General features: G+C 41.3%; 1 protein-coding gene across 2 annotated transcripts in view; it reads left to right on the top strand.

Moving 5' to 3' along the window:
• SEC13 (SEC13 homolog, nuclear pore and COPII coat complex component) overlaps positions 1–14,521 on the top strand; it is a 35,002-nt gene extending 20,481 nt beyond the window's left edge. For both annotated transcript variants that reach the window (XM_007075469.3, XM_042979505.1), the window contains exons 6-9: positions 2,949–3,082; positions 3,506–3,629; positions 4,538–4,684; positions 14,069–14,521. In XM_007075469.3, the coding sequence (XP_007075531.1) occupies positions 2,949–3,082; positions 3,506–3,629; positions 4,538–4,684; positions 14,069–14,182 (519 nt within the window). In that variant the 3' untranslated portion in view covers positions 14,183–14,521. The remainder of the gene's footprint in view (positions 1–2,948; positions 3,083–3,505; positions 3,630–4,537; positions 4,685–14,068) is intronic.
• The last annotated feature ends 4,637 nt before the right edge of the window (positions 14,522–19,158 follow it).

The raw sequence follows: 19,158 nt of genomic DNA, 5'->3' as shown, positions 1-19,158 counted from the left end.
GTTCCTTTAGGTATATGGTTAGATTATTAGAGATTTGTTTCTTGAGTAGACCTGTATCGTGATAAATTTCCCCCTTAGAATTCCTTTTGCTATATTCCAAAGATTGTGAACCATTGTGTTTCCATTTTCATTTTTTTCCAAGTGTATTTTTTATTTCCTCTTTGATTTCTTCATTGACCCATTGGTTGTTTAGCAGCACGTTGTTTAGTCTCCATGTGCTTATATTTTTCCCATTTTTAAAATTAATCCCTTTATCATTTGGAATGCCCTTCTTTTGTCTCTTTTTATAGTCTTTGTTTTTAATTCTATTCTGTCTGACCTAATCATTGCTACCCCAGGTTTTGGTTTGTTTGTTTGCCTCCATTTGCATGGAATATCTTATTGCAACCCTTCAGTTTAGTCTTTATGTGTCTTCAGGTATGAAGTGAATCTCTTCTAGGCAGCCTATAGATGCGTGTTGTTTTTTCATCCAGTCACCGTTTGTCTTTTGATTGGAGCATTTAGGCCATTTACATTGAAATTGATTATTGATAGATATGTACTTATTGCCATTTTTTTTCATTGTTTTCTGGCTGTTTAGTAGTTCCTTTCTTGTTCTCTTTATGGCTTGATGACTTTCTTTAGTAGTATGCTTAGATTCCTGTCTCATTATCTTTTGTGTATCTACTTTAGATTTTTGCTTTGTGGTTACCATGAGGCTTACATTTATTTATAACATATTTATAACAGTCTGTTTGGAGTTGAGAAGAACTTACACATGAACACATTCTAAAGCTCTACATTTTTTACTCTCCCTCCACCCACATTTTATGTTTCTGACATCACTTTTTATCTTGTGTATCCCCTAACTAATTATTGGAGTTATATTTTTACTACTTTTGTCTTTTAACCTCCATACTAGCTTTAGCTGTGATTAACCTACCAACTTTCCTATATTTACCTTAACCAGTGAGATTTTTATTTTCAAATGTTTTGTTGTTACTAATCACCCTTTATTTTCAGCTTAAAGAAGATCCTTTAACATTTCTTATATGGTAAGCTTAGTAGTCATGAACCCCATTAGGTTTAGCTTGTCTAGAAAACTCTCTCTCCTCCAATTCTGAATAGCTTCACTTCCCTGAGTATTCTGGGTTGGAAGTTTTTTTTTTTCTTTCAGCACTTTGAAACATGTCTGTTATCTTGGTTGTAGTGGTAGTTTTACAGAGTATACCTGTGTCAGAGTTCATCAGATTGTGCCTTTATGTCAATAATACCTCAAAGTCCTTCATAAAATTTTATATTGGAGTATAAAGGACGTAGACTGTTAGTGCTATACACAAACTCAAGGACTTCTTTCCACTTGCCCTTCCTGAGGGATCTACTTGAGAATAAGCTTCAGACAAAAAAAAAATGATTGGAAAGACATCAAGTATAGTTAACTGTAGAGAAATAAGACCAAATGAGTTATAAGGCAGAGTATAGGATGTACTGGCCATGTGCTCTATTAAGGTAGTGGATGGACAACTATTTAAAAAGTGGGCACAAGCAGAGCAGGAGGTCAGAATCTTTTAATGTTGGTACCGTACACACAAAACACGCCCCTCCTACCTCCATACATTGGCAGTGACTGAGACTGATGTGTAAAATGAGATAAAATGATTATGTGGCAGCGAGCATCCCTAGCACCGGTCTATAGTTTTGAAATAATTTCTCACCCAAAGAAACCCTAATTCCTGAGGAAGTGGCTGATCTCAGGTCTGAGGCAGGAAATGTACAAGATGAGTCTGTGATATCTTGTTATACTTAACAGAAATAATCAAAGATGTATTTTGACATACTAGAATTATGTCAGAAGAGCCAATTTGAACACACACTGCAGTTTAGGTGTCAAAAAAATGAACTGAAACCCATCAGATATGCTTAGATCTATGAGTTCATAATGATATATAAAGAGAGAATCAATCATCCTTGAAGACTGTCAGGAAATCAGTTCAAAAGTGTCAAGCATTTGACCTGCCTTTCCTATCTGATCTGCACCCATGAGGATCCAAATATTAATGAGGGGAATTGCCCCATGTCTAGCTTATTCCTAATAATAAATGAGAAAGAAGTGAATACAATTACAATATCACCATTTTGTAATGTCCAGGGAATTGAAAGAGACATAAATTGTTGACAGATGCTAATAACATAAAAAAGACAATTTGATGTCATTTGCCTCCCGATGAAAGAATACTGCCTGTAGTGTTAACAAAGGGGTCAAACTTGAGTCTGATCCAGTCTAGGATCCAGCTGACTGTTTTCAGGAATTCAGAGGAAAGTGTTGAACCAAGTGAGAAAGAACAAATCAGCCTGAGATACTGCAGGTCGGATGACTGGTCTTTCTTCAACAGAAAAATTGTAAAGAAAAAAGATCAGAGTGGGGAATCTATAAATGAGGAAATGTAAAAAAGATTTTGAAAAAAACATTTAAATGGCAAGACCACACTGTAGTGTCTAGGGATGCATATTTGGGTGACAAAACTAAAAAGAAAAAAAGGTAAGAAATTAGAAGTTAGGAAAATGTTACTGGGGAAGAGGGCTATGATTCATAATTACAAGGCTTCCTGGGTAAATGGTAATTTGCTGTCTTGAGCAAGTAGTGGTTACAAGAATGCTTTAGACTAATTCATTAAGCCATGTATTTACTTTGCATGGTTTTCTGAATCCCTTCATATTTTTGAAAACTGTTCTGTTTCTTAAACTCCCTGGAGTTTCTCCTACTTTAAATATATTGCTGAAAAATAAAGGCACTGTTAGGGCTCCTTGAAAAGCATTATGGTGGCTAATCCTTAATTCATCAAAATAGCTGTCCTACTTAATCCTGTCCTGAGAATTGGAGGGGATATGAACTGCAGCTTTGGATCTGCATAAGCAGTACTCTGTTGCAAGTCAAAAGGGCAAAGTCATCCCAATCCCCATCCTTACAGATTGGCTGCAATGCTGTCAGTTGGGCCCCTGCTGTTGTACCTGGAAGCCTCATAGACCAGCCATCGGGGCAGAAGCCCAACTACATCAAGAAGTTTGCGTCAGGCGGCTGTGACAACCTCATCAAGCTGTGGAAGTAAGTGGGGTTGGTGGACTTATCCTCAAGGGGACACTTCTTACCTTCTACCCTACCTACTGTGACTCAGCCACAGTTCACAAGAAACAGGATCACCCTTTTTTCCCCTCCTGCTGATAGAATACCATTTTCAACCTGTCAGAGGACATCCTTTAAAAACAACTTGGCCTTGCTCGAGCATTTTAATTCTTCACCTAATTCCCAGTTGCCGGCACCATTGGCTGTGAGGGAACAGAGCATTTCTTGGAGGGTTTCTTTAGAGCTGCTGAACTGAGTAAAAATCTACAAGGTCAATAAATGAAATCAGAAAGATGGAATAGGTTCTTGGCCCCTGCAAAGCCCATGGGCTGGGGGTGGAATGGAGGTGTGGGAAAACACCTGGGCTGCAACCTGCTGCATTCTTCCTTTCATCTCCCCTGTCAGGGAGGAGGAGGATGGCCAGTGGAAGGAGGAACAGAAGCTAGAAGCGCACAGTGACTGGGTTCGAGACGTCGCCTGGGCCCCCTCCATTGGCCTGCCCACCAGCACCATCGCCAGCTGCTCCCAGGTCAGCTCAGACCCATGAGAGCCTCCCGTGTTGTTTAATCTCTGAGTAAGTCCCGTCAGCCCTTATAGTCCCCCTAGGGTAAAGTCTTTTAAAGGTAAGGGTAGGGCAACAGGCACCTTTGGACCAGTGCAAGTAGGAGAGCCAGGTCATCCTGTAGCGAAGGCTTGATCAAAAGGCACAAGTGGCTTGTCTCCACTGAGCCACGAGCTGGGCCAAATTTGGGACCAATTTCCCATCCTCAGCATTGTATGGCTGGGAAATAGAGCTGCCCAGGTACATTCTGGGAGTGTTCCCAAGCAGGGTCTAGGGGCAATTGGAAGTTCTAATAAGGTCTTGGACTCACCTACCTATTCTATCTTCACAGATCACAAAAGAAAAACCAAGGACAAGCCTTAAATTATGTGCTAACCCCCCACTAACAAAGGTTAAGCCAGGCTTCATTTGAGCCTGTTATGTTTCGTCCTAAATTTGAGAGGGACTTTTTTAAACTTGTCCCTTCTCATTCGCTGAGCTTGGTTTATAGACAGCCATACCTATTTGGTTGAGGAAAATATAGACAGAGCCCAAGGGAGCCAAAATAAGGAGGGGACTTGGCAGACATGAGGAAAACCCAGAGAAAATTTTACAGTTAGCAACAATGCAAAGTCCATACCTGAAACCAATATGAGCACAGGAACCTGGGAGACTCGAATGTGAAACGTGTTCCTGGGGTAAAGGGATAAAAGCACGGCTGCTGGGCTGGACACTGGCCATCACAGCTGTGCACACCCAGGAGGGCCTTGGCTGTGCTTTGTGCTGAATCCCCCACCCCATTCCTGCAAAAGTCCAATATGGCTCCAGATTGAGCAGATATCCCCAGTGCAAGATCCCTGCCTTACCTTCCCTGACTTTAGCCTATCTCTTCCCAGGATGGTCGTGTGTTCATCTGGACCTGTGATGACGTCTCGAGCAATACGTGGTCCCCCAAACTGCTGCACAAGTTCAATGATGTTGTGTGGCATGTGAGCTGGTCCATCACCGCCAACATCCTGGCTGTCTCAGGCGGAGACAATAAGGTACACCCATTTCCATGACATGGTAGACAGGGCCCTGTTTGTCTTTACTAGGCCCGTTAGAAAGCACAGTTGAATTCCCCATGTAATGAGAGGCTTAGAAGGAACCTTAATGAGGACTGTGTTTTGAGTATGTCTCTTAATTATATCATTAAATTTTACAGTCCCCTGTACCTCCACCCCCAAGCCCCCAGAGGTTGTTTGTCCCCTTTTTACAAATACAAAAGAAGCTGGCAGAAGTGGTTTGACTTGCACAGGGGTCACAAAGCTTTTAGGTGGCAGAGCCAGTAATCGGGCCCAGATTAAATCCCAAGTCACTGCCTTGATAGCCCCATCACCTTAACCATTTGACCACCTTGTCATATGGTGACATTCAATTAGCACGGCCAAAAAGTAAATAGATTTAAAAAAAAAAAAAAAATACCTCATAAACAAAAGCAAAAAGATAGGAGGGTTTCTGCCAGACTCCTAAGAGACATATTTCTAAAAATCCATATAATTCATGAGTATTATTATTCACCCACCATATACCTCTCCCTACTGGGCTATAAGCCATATAAAGGAAGGGACATGGAGGCAAAGTAGCCACTGGAAAACAGTAAAACAAAGAGTAGTTCAGGACAGTATAGCAACAAAGCAAATGTGCTTGAACAGTCATGACCACTGCTTTGAAACCTGCTTTTTAAAGTTATATATGGACCGTCTGCCTGAGAGAAGAGGCGTAAGCTAGGGAGATGGCAGTAGCTTGTTACTTCTTCCTTCCTAGAGGCAGCTTTTTGTTTTAATCCTGGCAAAATACATACAAAGTTTACCCATGTTAACCATTTTTAGGTGTACAATTCAGTGGTTTTGAGTACATTCACGTTATTGTGCGACCATCACCACCATGCATCTCTAGAACTGTTTCCATCTTCCCCAGCTGAAATTCTGTCCCCACTGAACACTAACTTCCACCCAACCCAGCCCCTAGACCCCAGTAAGCACCATCCTACTTCCTATTTGTGAATCTGACTACTTTGGGGAACTCATGTAAGTGGAATCATGCAGTAATTGTCTTTTTGTGACTGGCCTCTTTCACTTTCCGTAGTATCCTTATCTGTGTTGTACCATATGTCAGTTCCCTACCTTTTTAAGACTAATACTCTGTTCTACCACATTTTATTTACACATACATTGGTACACAGGGGTGCTTCCTCCTTTGGCTGTTGTCAGTAATGCTGTGCACATGGGAGTACAAATAGTATCTCTTTGAGGGGCGCCTGAGTGTCTCAGTCGGTTGAGCATCCCACTCTTGGTTTGGGCTCAGGTCATGATCTCACAGTTGGTGGGATCGAGCCCACATCGGGCTCTGCTGATGGTGTGGATCCTCCTTGGGATTCTTTCTCTTCCTCTCTTTCTGCCCCTCCCCTGCTTGCACACGTGCACGCTCTCTAAATAAATAAATATATGTATATCTTTGAGACTCTGTGGGCAGTTTTCATCCAGCCTGGGGTCCCTTTCATGTACAGTAGTCCCAGAAATGTAGCAGGCCTCTTCTCCAGGCCATAGAATTTTAGAGCTGGAATGACCCTCAAAGATAACTAATGTAACCCTCTTTATTTCTAGTAAGTGCCAGAGGCGGGACTAGGCCCCAGGTTTGGTGGCACCTAGGACAGCCCAGCCGACCTTGACTTGCCTGAGGAGCCCTACAGTAGTATTTACAAGGCAATGGGCAAGTGCCTGGTTGTATGCACATTCCACATTTGGGTTCTGCTGCCATTATTCTTTTATGCTTCTCAACTCTTCTTTATCACTGTTTGCTACAAAGAGCTCAACTCTATTGCTGTCTACATAGCATTCCTTCACTAAAGGACTTAGTTTGCAGTCTAGAGCATTCTGCATAGTGCATATGTAGTAAATAGTCTGACTCTAAAGCAGGAATTCTTTTTTTTTTTAATTAAAAAAAATTCTTTTTAAGTTTATTTTTGAGAGGGACAGTGACAGAGTGTGAGCAGGGTAGCAACAGGAGAGAGAGGGAGACACAGAATCTGAAGCAGGCTCAAGGCTCCACGCTATCAGCAGAGCCCAACATAGGAATCAAACTCTCAAGCTGTGAGATCATGATCTGAGCTGAAGTGAGAGGCTTAAGTGACTGAGCTACCCAGGTGCTGCTAAAGCAGGAATTCTTAAAATCATTACTATTTTTTACCAGATACACGTACATAGCTTGAAGTAGTTTTTATTAGGTTATGATTTTTTTTTTTTTAACGTTTATTTATTTTTGAGACAGAGAGAGACAGAGCATGAATGGGGGAGGGTCAGAGAGAGAGGGAGACACAGAATCCGAAACAGGCTCCAGGCTCTGAGCTGTCAGCACAGAGCCCAACGCGGGGCTCGAACTCACGGACCATGAGATTGTGACCTGAGCTGAAGCCGGTGCTCAACCGACTGAGCCACCCAGGCGCCCCGGTTATGATTTTTTTAATGCAGTCTAATTTTCATTCTCCAGAAATAAACCTTTCCAGTGCTTAGCTATTTATTCCACTGTTTATATCAGTGTTGAAATAACATACTTATCTGTTGTCTTCCTCTAGCACACTTCTCACATTTTAGTATTTAACTTGTTAAAACATGGATTGCCAAGCCCACCCCCAGGATTTCTGAATCAGTGGGTCTGGGCACGGACCCAAGAATTTGCAGTTTTCACAAGCTCCCCATTATGGCAGATGCCCTGGTCTAGACAGCACACTTTGAGAACCACTACTGTATCCCGTATCCTCTTACAGAACCTGTAGCAACTTGGTTAAAACAACATCAGTATTTGGTTTTTGGTTTTTTGGGTGTCTTTAATGTTTACTTTTGAGAGAGAAACAGAACGGGAGCCGGGGAGGGGAAGAGAGGGTGGGAGACACAAAATTTGAAGCAGGCTCCAGGCTCTGAGCTGTCAGCACAGAGCCTGATGCATGGCTCAAACCCACGAACCATGAAATCATGACCTGAGCCGAAGTCGGACGCTTAACCGACTGAGCCACCCAGCCGCCCCGGGGATGCAGATACTTTTCAAAATAGTCTCTTCATTTTCTTCAGATGAATACCCAGAAGTTGAACTGCTGGGTCATATAGGAGTTCTATTTTTAATTTTGTTGAAGATCCTCCGTACTGTTTTCCATAGTGGCTGCACCAGTTTATAGTTTCACCAGTAATGCACAAGAGTTCCCTTTTCTCCACATCCATGCCAATACTTGTGTCTTTGTCTTTTTCATGATGGCCATGCTAACATGTGTGAGGTGATATTCTATGGTTGTACTTCCCCAGTGGTTAGAGATGCTGAGTGAGATGCTTATCTCTCACTATCACATACCTATTGGCCTTTCGTATATCTTTTTTGGAGAAATCTTCTATTCAGGTCTTTTGCCCAATTTTTAATTGTATTTTTTGGCTTCCTGGTATGGAGTTTTAGTCTTCTGTGGATATATTGTGGCGTGGGGAGTTTTCATTTGTTTGTAAACAGGCTTCACACCCAGCGTGGAGCCCAAGGTGGAACTTGAGCCAATGACCCTGAGACCAAGACCTGAGCTGAGATCAGGAGTCAAGTTGGATGCTTAATTGGTGCACCAGGGTGGCTCAGGCAGTTAAGCATCTGGCTTTTGATTTCGGCTCAGGTCATGATCTCACAGTTTGTGAGTTCAAGCCCCATGTCAGTTTCTGGGCTGACAGTGCGGAACCTGCTTGGGATTCCCTCTCTCCCTTTCTCTCTGCCCGTTTCCTGCTCATGTACATGCACACGCATATGTGCTCAGTCTCAAAATAAATAAATTTAAAACAAATCTATAAAAACAAGAGACAACCCACTGAGCCATGTAGGCATCCCTGGATATTTTGGATATTAACTCCTCTTCTGATGTATGATTTGCAAATATTTTTTTCCCATTTTGTAAGGTTGTCTTTTTACTTTGTTGATTATTTTGCTATGCAGAAACTTTTTAGTTAATGCTGTCCTGCTAACTTATTTTTTGTTACTTTTGCTTTAGATGTCACAACCAAAAAATCTTTGTCAAGACTCATGTCAAAGAGGTTTTTTTTAAGTTTATTTTCAGAGAGGGAATGCATGTGTGTATGAGTGGTGGAGGGAGAGACAGAAGGAGAGAATCCCAAGCAGGCATGAAGCATGAGAATCATCACCTGAACCGAAATCAAGAGTCAGACACGTAATCAGTTGAGCCACCCAGGCACCCAAATAGCTTGTTTTCATATATTTTCCTCTAGGAGTTTCGATAGTTTCAGATCTTATATTTAAGTGTTTAATGCAATTGAAGTTAGTTTTTTTGAGTGGTATAAGATAAGGGTCTAATTTTATTCTTTTACATGTTAATGTCCAGTTTACTCAGCACCATTTATTAAAGAGACAGTCTTTTCTCCATTGAGTATTCTTGGCTCCCTTGCCGAATACTAGTTAACTGTATATGCTTGAGTTTATTTCTGGGCTTTTGATTCCATTGACCTATTTGTTTTTATGTCAGTACCATCTATTCATTTTTATGCCATTACTATCGCTTAATAGCTTGAAATTAAAAAGTAGGATTCCTGGGGCACCTGGGTGGCTCAGTCATCCGACTTCACCTCAGGTCATGATCTCACAGTTCATGAGTTCGAGCCCCGCATCGGGCTCTGTGCCGACAGTGCAGAGCCTGGAGCTTGCTTCTGATTCTTTGGTCTTCCTCTCTCTCTTCCCCTCCCCCATTCATGGTCTGTCTTTCTCTCTCAAAAAAAAACATTTAAAAAAGAATACTTTAAAAAAAAAAGTAGGATTCCTTCCACTTTGTTCTTCTTTCTCAGGATTGCTTTGGCCATTCAGGGTCTTTGGTGGTTCCATATACATTTTAGGACTCTTTTTTCTATTTTTGTCAAAAAAAAAAAAAAAAAAGGGCCATTGGAATCTTGATAGGAATTGCATTGAACCTATAGATGGCTTTGGTAGTATTAAAATTTTAACAATGTTAATTATTCTAATCTATGAACAAGATACCTTTCCATTTATTTGTATTCTCAGTTTCTTTCATCACTGTCTTGTTTTCAGAGTAGAGATCGTTCACCTCCTTGGTTAAGTTCATGAGTATTTTATTGTTTTTGTTATCATAAGGATCATTTTTTTTTTAATAATTCATTCTTAGTGTATAGAAACACTACTGATTTTCATTAATTTTGTATCCTGCAACTTTAATGAATTCACTGTTTAGATCTAAGCTTTTTGATGAAACCTTTAGGATTTTCTGTGTATAACATCTTGTCATCTGCAAATAGAGACAATTTTAGTTTTTCCGTTCCAGTTCTGATGCCTTTTTTTTTTTTCCTTGCCTGGTTGCTTTGGCAACAACTTGTAGTAGTATTACATTGAAAAAGAATGGTAAGAGTGGGTACCCTTTTCTTACTGCTTATTTTCAAGGAAGAGCTTTTGGCCTTTCACCATGGGGTATTGTACTAGCTGTGGGCTTATCACATGACCTTTATTATTGAGGTATGTTCCTTCTATACCTAATCTGTTAAGTATTCTCACAAACAGATCACATTGGTTGATTTGCATATGTTGAACCGTCCGTGCATTCCATGTCTGAATCCTGCTTGATCATGGTGAATGATCCTTTTAGTGTACTGCCAAATTCAGTTTGCATCTATATTCATCAGGGTTATTTGTCCAAAGTTATTTTCTGGTAGTAGCCTTTTCTGGCTTTGGTATAAGGGCAGTTGTTGGCCTTGTAAAATGAGTGTGTGGGTGTATTTCCTCCTCTTAAAAAAAAAAAAATTTTTTTTTGGAAGATTTTGAGGATTGGTATTCATTCCTTACATGTTAGCTTAAATTCACCAGTGAAGCCATCTGGCCCTGGGCTTTTTTTATACAAGGAGATTTTCAATTATTATTCAGTCTCCTTACTGTTGAGATATTCTATTTCAGAAAATTTTTTAATTTTTATAAAATTTTTTATTCAGATTTTTTGTTTCTTCCTGATTGTCTTGGTAACATTTCTAAGAATTTGTCCATTTTTTCTAGCTTGTTCAGTTTGTTGACATAGAGTTGTTTCATAGTAGTTTCTTATTTTTCTTTGTATTTCTGTGATGATCAGTTGTAATATCTCCTTTCTCATTTATAATTTTGTTGTTTTGGGTCCTCTTTTTTCTTTGGTTAATCTAGGTAAACTTTGTTAGTTTTGTCAACCAACCAACTCTTCTGGTCAATCTTTTCTATTTTCTTCTCTATTTCATTTATTTCTGCTCTAATATTTATTATTTGCCAGCTTTGGACAAAGTTTGTTCTTTTCTGATTCCTTAAGGCATAGAGTTAGGTTATTTGGGATAGGTCTTGTTTCTGAATGTAGGCATTAATTGCTGTGAACTTCCAAGAACTGCTTTTGCTGCATCCTGTAAGTTTTGGTATATTGTGTTTTTCATTTGATTCAAAATAATGTCAGTGTTTAATTTGCATGTGTTTGTGAATTTCTCAGTTTCCTCTTGCTATTGATATCTTGCTGTATTCATACCATTGTGGTTAGAGAAGATAATTGGTTTAACTTTTTTTAATTTGCTAAGACTCGTTTTGTGGTGTAACATATAGGAAATGTTCCATGTGCACTTAATGTATGTTCTGCTGTCAGAAGGTTATGTACATGTTAGGCCCATTTGTTCTGTACTATTGTTCAAATCCACTGTTTCCTTATTATCTGTCTGGATGATCTCCATTGTTGAGAGTATTAAAGTCCCCAACCATTTTTTTGTTACTCTTTATTTCCATTTAGTTTGTTCGGTTTTGGTTCATATAATTAGATGTTTCAGTGGTGGGTATCTATATATTTATAATTGTTACATCTTCTTGGTGTGTTGATCCCTCTGTCTCTCTGTACTATTTTTTAACATTTTATTTATTTTTGAGAGAGGGAGGGGCAGAGAGAGAGGGAGACACAGAATCCGAAGCGCAGGCTCTAGGCTCCCAGCTGTCAGCACAGAGCCCAATGCAGGGCTTGAATCCGTGAACCATGAGATCATGACCAGGGCTGAAGTCAGATGCTCAACCAACTGAGCCACCCAGGCACCCCTCTCTTTACTATTTTCACTTTAAAGTGTATTTGATATAAATATAGCTACCTCTGCTTTCTTTGTGATTGCCATTTGCTTAAAGTATCTCTTTCCATCCCTACTCCATCTCTGTCTTTAAGGCTGAAGTGAATCTCTTATAGGAAGCATATTGTTGGATCTTGTGTTTTTGGTTTTATTTTATTCATTCAGCCAGGTGTTGTCTCCCCAGGAGAGTTTAAACCATTTACATTTGAAGTAAGTATTAATTAATAAGGCCTTACACAATTGCCATTTTGTTTATTTTCTTGTGGTTTTCTTGATACATTGTTCCTTCTTTTTTTGTGTTTTGAAGTTTTATGGTATCCGTATGCTTTGACTTTGTCATGTTCTTTGGTCTAATATTACCACAGGTTTTTCCCTTGTGGCTATAAGGTTTACATAAGACATTTTAAAACACTGTTTTAAAATAACATCTGAACACTTTGACTTCTCCCCCTCACATTTTAGGTTATTGATGTTACAATTTATATATTTTATAATGTGTAATAACAGGTTATTGTAGTTATGGCTATTTAACTACAATGGTTATTTCTTACTACATTATCTTTTAAACTAGAGCTAGAAGTGAATTATGCACTAACATCACATTACAGAATCCAACTTTAATTATCATTACCAGTAAGTTTTATGCTGCCTTGTATAGTGTTAATGAGCATCCTTTTATTTATACTCAACTCCCTTTAGCATTTCTTGTAAGGCAGATGTAGCGGTGATGAGTTCCCTCTGCTTTTGTTTGTCCAAGAAAGTCTATCCATTGCCGAAGGACACTTTTGCCTGGTAGAGTAGTCTTGGTTAATAGTTTTTCTTGCTTTGAGTATTTTGTGTCATCCCATTTTCTTCTGGCCTGAAAAGCTTCTATTGAGAAATCTCACAGTCTTATGGGGGTTCCCTTATATGTAACCTTTTTTTTTCTAGCTGCTCTTAAAATTCTTTGACTTTTGATGATTCTGACATGTCTTTTGTAGCCCTGTTTATTTAGGGCCTCTTGGCAGTTCATAGGTCTTCCTGTTTTTAGAGTCCATTGTAGAGCTCTATTAGTTTCATTTGGTGGTGTCACATTTACCTGGCTTTCTGTGATCCTCGTGTTGGTATCTGCATTGGAGTTGTGGTCCCTTCTTCCAAACGTTGCAGGCTCACTTTGGCAGACAGTTGGACCGGTCAGCGCAGTTGGGTTTCTGGTCATTCCTGGTCCTTGGACAGGTGTGGCTGCTGTTAGGGTCTGTTTTTTAGTGAAGCAACTGTTTGAGTTCTGAGCATAGAGGGTATTCCACTGGGTGAGAACAGCAGGTAGGACTGCTGACTCGAGTTCCCTGCCCAAGTGAAGCTAGTGGGTGTCACTGTGACCTGGATTCTCCAGTCAGGCTTCCTACAGTCAGGACTGGGCTCTCTACAAGAGTCTGTAAATTGGCTTTCTGGATGAGAGACCAAGAGCCAGGAACTGCAGCAAGTGGGGCTGTGACTCAGCCTTTCTGCCTGGGTGGGGGCAGACCAGGTTCAAGAGCTGGCAGAACTGCACTGTAGAGCATTCCCTGGGGCAGACTGGACCCCCAGCTTGGTGCTGTAGATGAGCAGAGATACTGGTTGGGACTGCTGCTTGGGCTCTGCAGCTAGGAACTTGGTCTGTTAATAACACAGTGCCAGTTCTGGGAAGCCCACCCAGTGCATGGGCATGATGATTCTGTCTTACTTGGGACCAATGATTTATTCAAGCCCTTGGCATAGACTCGGACTTAGAGGAGGAAGAAGAGGGCAGTTGGGTTCACTTGGACCTGGTGACCGGGAGGTGGACCGTGCCTCCCCTGTGGTGTTCACCACTTAAGAACCCCACTTAGTCACCATCAGATTCGCAGTAGTTGAAACCCACAGATGTGCCTGCAGTCCCCATGGGGCAGAGCCCAGAATGAGGGATCCCATGAGGCCATGACTTACAGCGCTGAGTGACTGGATGTCACCCCTGTGCTCCTTTCCCCCTGGAAAAACAGAAGTTGAACGTGGTGTTGAGTCAACCTGGGTGGGGGCCATGCAGTCAGCATGTAGCCTTCCAGTCTATCCTTCTGGTACAAGGAGTTGGTCCCTTTGGTCGGGCAGGGGGTGCTTCAGCCACATTCCTGTCTTCTAGGATTTGCTCAGTGGCTTCTTGTTCATGAATATTTGTTGTTCTTCCTGTGAGGGGGAGCTAAGTCAGAAACATCCTTTGTCACCGTCTTGCTGAAGATCTGGGAAGGTAAGGACAGCAGAGGGAAGGGTGCAGACCTGTAACAGGCTGTGTGCACTGGCTTGCAGGTGACCCTGTGGAAGGAGTCTGTCGACGGGCAGTGGGTGTGCATCAGTGATGTCAACAAGGGCCAAGGTTCTGTGTCCACTTCCGTCACAGAGGGCCAGCAGAACGAGCAGTGACAAGACAGGAAAGGCTCAGCTCCCCTCCTGCTGACTCCAGGACTGCCCTTTCCTGGACCAACTGACCAAACCGCTGGGAGGAATAGCTCCAACAAGATTCCTTCCCCAGGAGTAGTTACAAGTGCAACCAGATAGATCATCTGCCTTAACATGATTTGATATGGTTTGTAATTTACTGTCCTGCTGAAAGCACTCATGTTAGGAGAAAAAAGCTACAAATGATCTTCAAATTTATTATTTTAAAATATTTTTGGCCATTTTTATGTACCTTTTGGGTTTCAGGCATTATTTGGGGGGTTTTGTTTCCAAAATAGTTAAATAAATTCATATTGCTTGTAATTCTTCCTGCATTACCCCAACCCCTCCCTAAAAAGCTCATGTTCACTCCTGTTTGTCAGTGTATTAGAACAACATTCGCCAAGACCCTGGTCCCTGTAGGCTGGCTGAACCCCCAGCCGACATACACAAAGCTGGTATCTGTATAACATCCTTGTGATTCCAGTCACACTGGACGTGGGCTGCGGTGAGGGGGAGTGTGTCCTCTGAACACATATCCTCTTCCAGAGAGTGGGAATACAAGTCTGCCTTACAGAGAAGACTCGGATGAACTAATGCATGGAGGTGACCCATAACGTGCCATGCAAACGCAGGGCAGTATTAACCAATACCCACAATTAAGAGACTGGCCCGGAAAGTGGGTACACTTCATGCAGATTATGGACCCTGTCAGTGCTGGAGACCATGGTTCTGGTCCTGGTCAACCCTGAACCTAGTATCACCTGTTAGCAGAAGCCTTGAGACCCTCACCTGAATCGGTCGTCACAACAGCGGGTATAATTTATACTGAAACCTATCGCGAGCTGGTACTACACTGGAGCCGTCCTATGTTGCAACACAACAGACCAGTGTAGGCCTATATCCCCAACTTACCAATGAGGAAACTGGCACTGAAGGTGGAAGACCTGCCCAGGGCTGTCCACTGCCAAGTGGTAAAGCTAGCCTTTGAGTCCCAATCCAGCTCAACTCCAGAGTGGGTGCTGTCAAAGGCACGACTCAGGAAGAGTATGTGAGTGGAGGGCTCCTCAGCTGTAATGTGGGGTGGTGCTCACAGCAGATCTTTATGTGAGTGCACTTAGCTTTGTAAAAGGTCAGGCCACTCACCGCAGGAGGCTGCATGCACAAGGAAATGTGGACCCCTGTTCTTCTACCTGCTCATCCTTCATTTTTCAGCAGCAAAACCCCTGTTTTGAAATAAATATTAGATCATAATGTATAAAATCGGAAAAGGTGGATCGACTGTGCTTGAAATAAGGATATAGAGGCCACAGCCCTGCCCCTCAGCCTCCATGTCATTCTGTACAATCCAAGCCTTTAGACAACAGTATGAGAACTGTGCTTCTGCTTATTCAGATGAGAAAAGGCCCAAGAAGGCACCTTTGTGTACACTTCTCAGGGGATAAAAACTACCCCTTAGTTCTAGTTAGCTCTTGTTACTTGTCTGCCTTCCCTAACAAGCTCTGTGCTCCCCCCAAGGACAGGCCTGGTCTTCCTTATGGTGTCTGCTACCATCAACAATGAGAAGAAATTAGTCCTGTGTCACACAGTGGGTTGGTGGTAGGTTAGTGGGCTCCTGGCCATAAGCTGTGTTTGTGGCTTATACTACAGAGACTCAATTAAGGTAATCTGGAGGTAAGTAAAATTACCACCCGTAATAGTTTATACTTCGAGTGCTAAAGTGTTAACTATTCCTGGGGTAAAAGCAAAATCCCTCAAATTTCGTTACCACAAAATAGGCTAATCAATTGGAAATACCACACTGTCAGTCTTCAAGGGCCACGCCCAAGTGATATGAATGGAAAGGTAACTTAAAAGGTAGAGAGTTCTGGTTAGGGTAAGAACAATAGCAACCACAATGGTTTTTAATCCTTTCACAAAAACAAAGCAAACTGGGATAGAAAATGAGACCCCCCCAGACAACATTAAGGTAGTCCCTCAAACCCTAGGGCCAAACTCTTCATACCTAGAATACCTGTGTGGGACCAGCATAGGCAAGAAAAAAGGGAGTTGTTATGATCCTATGAGCCAGGTAACCCAAAAATTACCATCAAATACTCATCCATCCCAAATAGAAAACTTAGCAAGCCAATGTGAGAACTAGAAACCAGGGGATTCACAGGTTTTCACTGACAAGTGAGTTCAAAAACGGGGAGACTTCCACTGCCTTCCACCCATGAAGGAGTAATGGCTGTTAAGAGTTTCCCTAGAAATTAGTTTCCCTAAACAACTAGGAAACCACACAATATACATGAAACAAATGCTTATGGACATAGGACAAAGACAGTGTTTGGGTGAGGGAAACAGGTGAGGGGAGCACCAGCTGCTCCAGCTTACTGCCTAGGAGCAACTTTCAGGCCAAAGGGCAAGGAGACAATCCAGGGTCTAGTGGTCAAGTTGAAGACACAGAGGTCAGAGTCCAGGAATGCTAAGCTAGAACCTAATGAGCAGAGTCCTGGAGAAGAGGGAGCTGCTCAGAGAGAGTAAGCTCCTCAGATCTACAGAAATGTCTCCTAGAGTCTGACCAAGTCCTGACCTACATGAATAAAAGGCACAACTTCATGACCAGAAACCAATAGACCACACAATTCTTAGAACTCAGAGGAGTGGGAAGAGTTCATGTGCCTGAGACCCAGAGTACAACTTCAGAATATGCAGCGCATTGGGTAGAGTCCTAAGATCACGCCTTAGTAATAATCTTAAATTAGGTCTAGAGCACAGGCTCCTCTGGACCATGAAAACCAAGCCTTGAGGTCCACAATCATTTCACTTTGTGCCAGATCAAAACCCAACACTCTTTAAAGCAATAACGAAAATTAAGCACTTAGAAACTAAATTCACAATGTCCAGTTTCCAATCCAAAATTACATGTGCAAATAAGAAAATATGACCCATAACCAGAAGAGAAAAAAAATTAATGGACACAAATCAGAGACCTCAGGATTAGCAGATAAAGACCTTAACAACAGGTATCACAAAGGTGTTCAAGAATATAAAGGAACAGGAACATAAGGAAAATGAGACATAAAAAAGTTGGGAGTTTCTAGAAATGGGAAATTCAATATTTGAAGTGAAAACACTGGACAGGAGGAAGAGCAGGTACACACTGCAGTACAACAGATCAGTAAGTCTGAAGATACAGCAATAAAAACTATACAAACAGCACATAGAGAAGGGACCAAAACAATAAACCTGGCAACTGAGATGTGGGATACTATCAAGTAGTCTTGTGTAAATTAGAGTCCCCAGGAGAAAAAAATTAAGGGGCGAGGAGGATTGAAAAAATATCTGAAGAAATAACACATGTTTCCAAGCTGGATTAAAACTGTAACCATAGAGATTCAAGATCAGAACCCCAAGCAGAATACTAAACACACATACATACATACCCCATAATAAAACTGAAATTTTTAAAAACTATGAAAGCCAGAGAAAAAGACACATACTACATAGAAACAAACATAAGAATGGCAGCCAACTTCTCATCAGAAATTATGCAAACGATAAGAAATTTAACACCTTTAAAGTGCTGAAAAAAGAATAACATAAAAATGACTATCAGCCTACAATTCTATAGCTAGTGAAATATCTTTCAAAAATAAAGGTGAAATAAGGAGTTTTTCAAATGAAAGCTGAAAGAATAATGACCAGCAGAGCTGCATTATAAGAAATGTCAAAGGAAGTTCTTCAGGCAAAATGAAAATATCAGATGAAAATTTGGATATATACCAAGGAATAAGGAGAACCAGGGATAGAAAAAATCTGGGTAAATATACTTTTTTTTTCCTTTTATCTCTCCAGTATTGATTAACTGCATTGAGAGGCTTACAACTTATATAGAAATAAAATAAGTAACAATAGCACAAATAATGGAAATGGGGGAATTGAAAATATTTTGTTGTAAGGGTCTTATATATGAAGTGGTGTCATATTTGTTGAAAGCATACTGCATTATATTGAAGTTGTATTTGTGTGTGTGTGTACTTTTTTTTTTAAGAGAGAGCCAGCACAAGCAGGAAAAGGGCAGAGAGAACATTAAGCAGGCTCCACACTCACTACAAGTCCCAACACGGAGCTCAGTCTCACAACCGTGAGATCATGACCTGAGCCAAAATTAAGAGTCAGATGCTCAACAAACTGAGCCACCCAGGCACCCCTGAAGTTGATTTTTTTTTAATGTTTATTCTGAGAGAGAGGGGGAGAGACAGAATCCCAAGCAGACTCCACACTCAGTGCAGAGCCCAACACGGGGCTGATCTCATGAAGCATGAGATCATGACCTGAACCAAAATCAAGAGTCAGATTTTTTTTTTTTTTTTTTTTTTTTTTGAGACACAGAGCATGAGCAGGGTAGAAGGGCAGAGGGAGCAGGGGTCGGGGGGAGAGAGAGCATGCACGACAGAGAGAGAGAATCCCAAGCAGGATCCAGGCTCAGCACAGAGGCTAACACAGGGCTTGATCCCACAACCCTGGGATCATGACCTGAACCAAAAACAAGAGTCACTCAACTGACTGAGCCACCCAGGCACCTCCGAAGTTGTATTTTTAAATCCTAAGTCAAGCATTAAAAGAATAAAGCAGAGAGTATAACTAACAAGCCAACTGTGAAGATAGCATGATATTATAAAATGTACTTGTCCAAAAGTGTCTATGAAAAGAGGAGCACCTGGGTGGCTCAGTTAAGCATCCAGCTCTTGGTTTTGGCTCAGGTCATGGTCTCACGGTTCTGAGTTTGAGCCCCACATCAGGCTCTACACTGGCAGAGTGTGTAGCCTGCTTGGGATTCTCTTTCTCTCTGCCTCTCCCCCACTCATACTGTCTCTGTATCTCTCAAAAGAAACAAATAAACTTTAAAGAAAAAGGGACAAAGAACAGATGAGACAGATTGAAGGTAAATAGCTAGATGTTAGATTTAAACCAAA

Source organism: Panthera tigris, chromosome A2, assembly GCF_018350195.1.
Source record: "Panthera tigris isolate Pti1 chromosome A2, P.tigris_Pti1_mat1.1, whole genome shotgun sequence".
NCBI lineage: Eukaryota > Metazoa > Chordata > Mammalia > Carnivora > Felidae > Panthera > Panthera tigris.
Note: the sequence above shows the minus strand (reverse complement) of the source record. Positions and strands in the feature narration are given on the sequence as shown.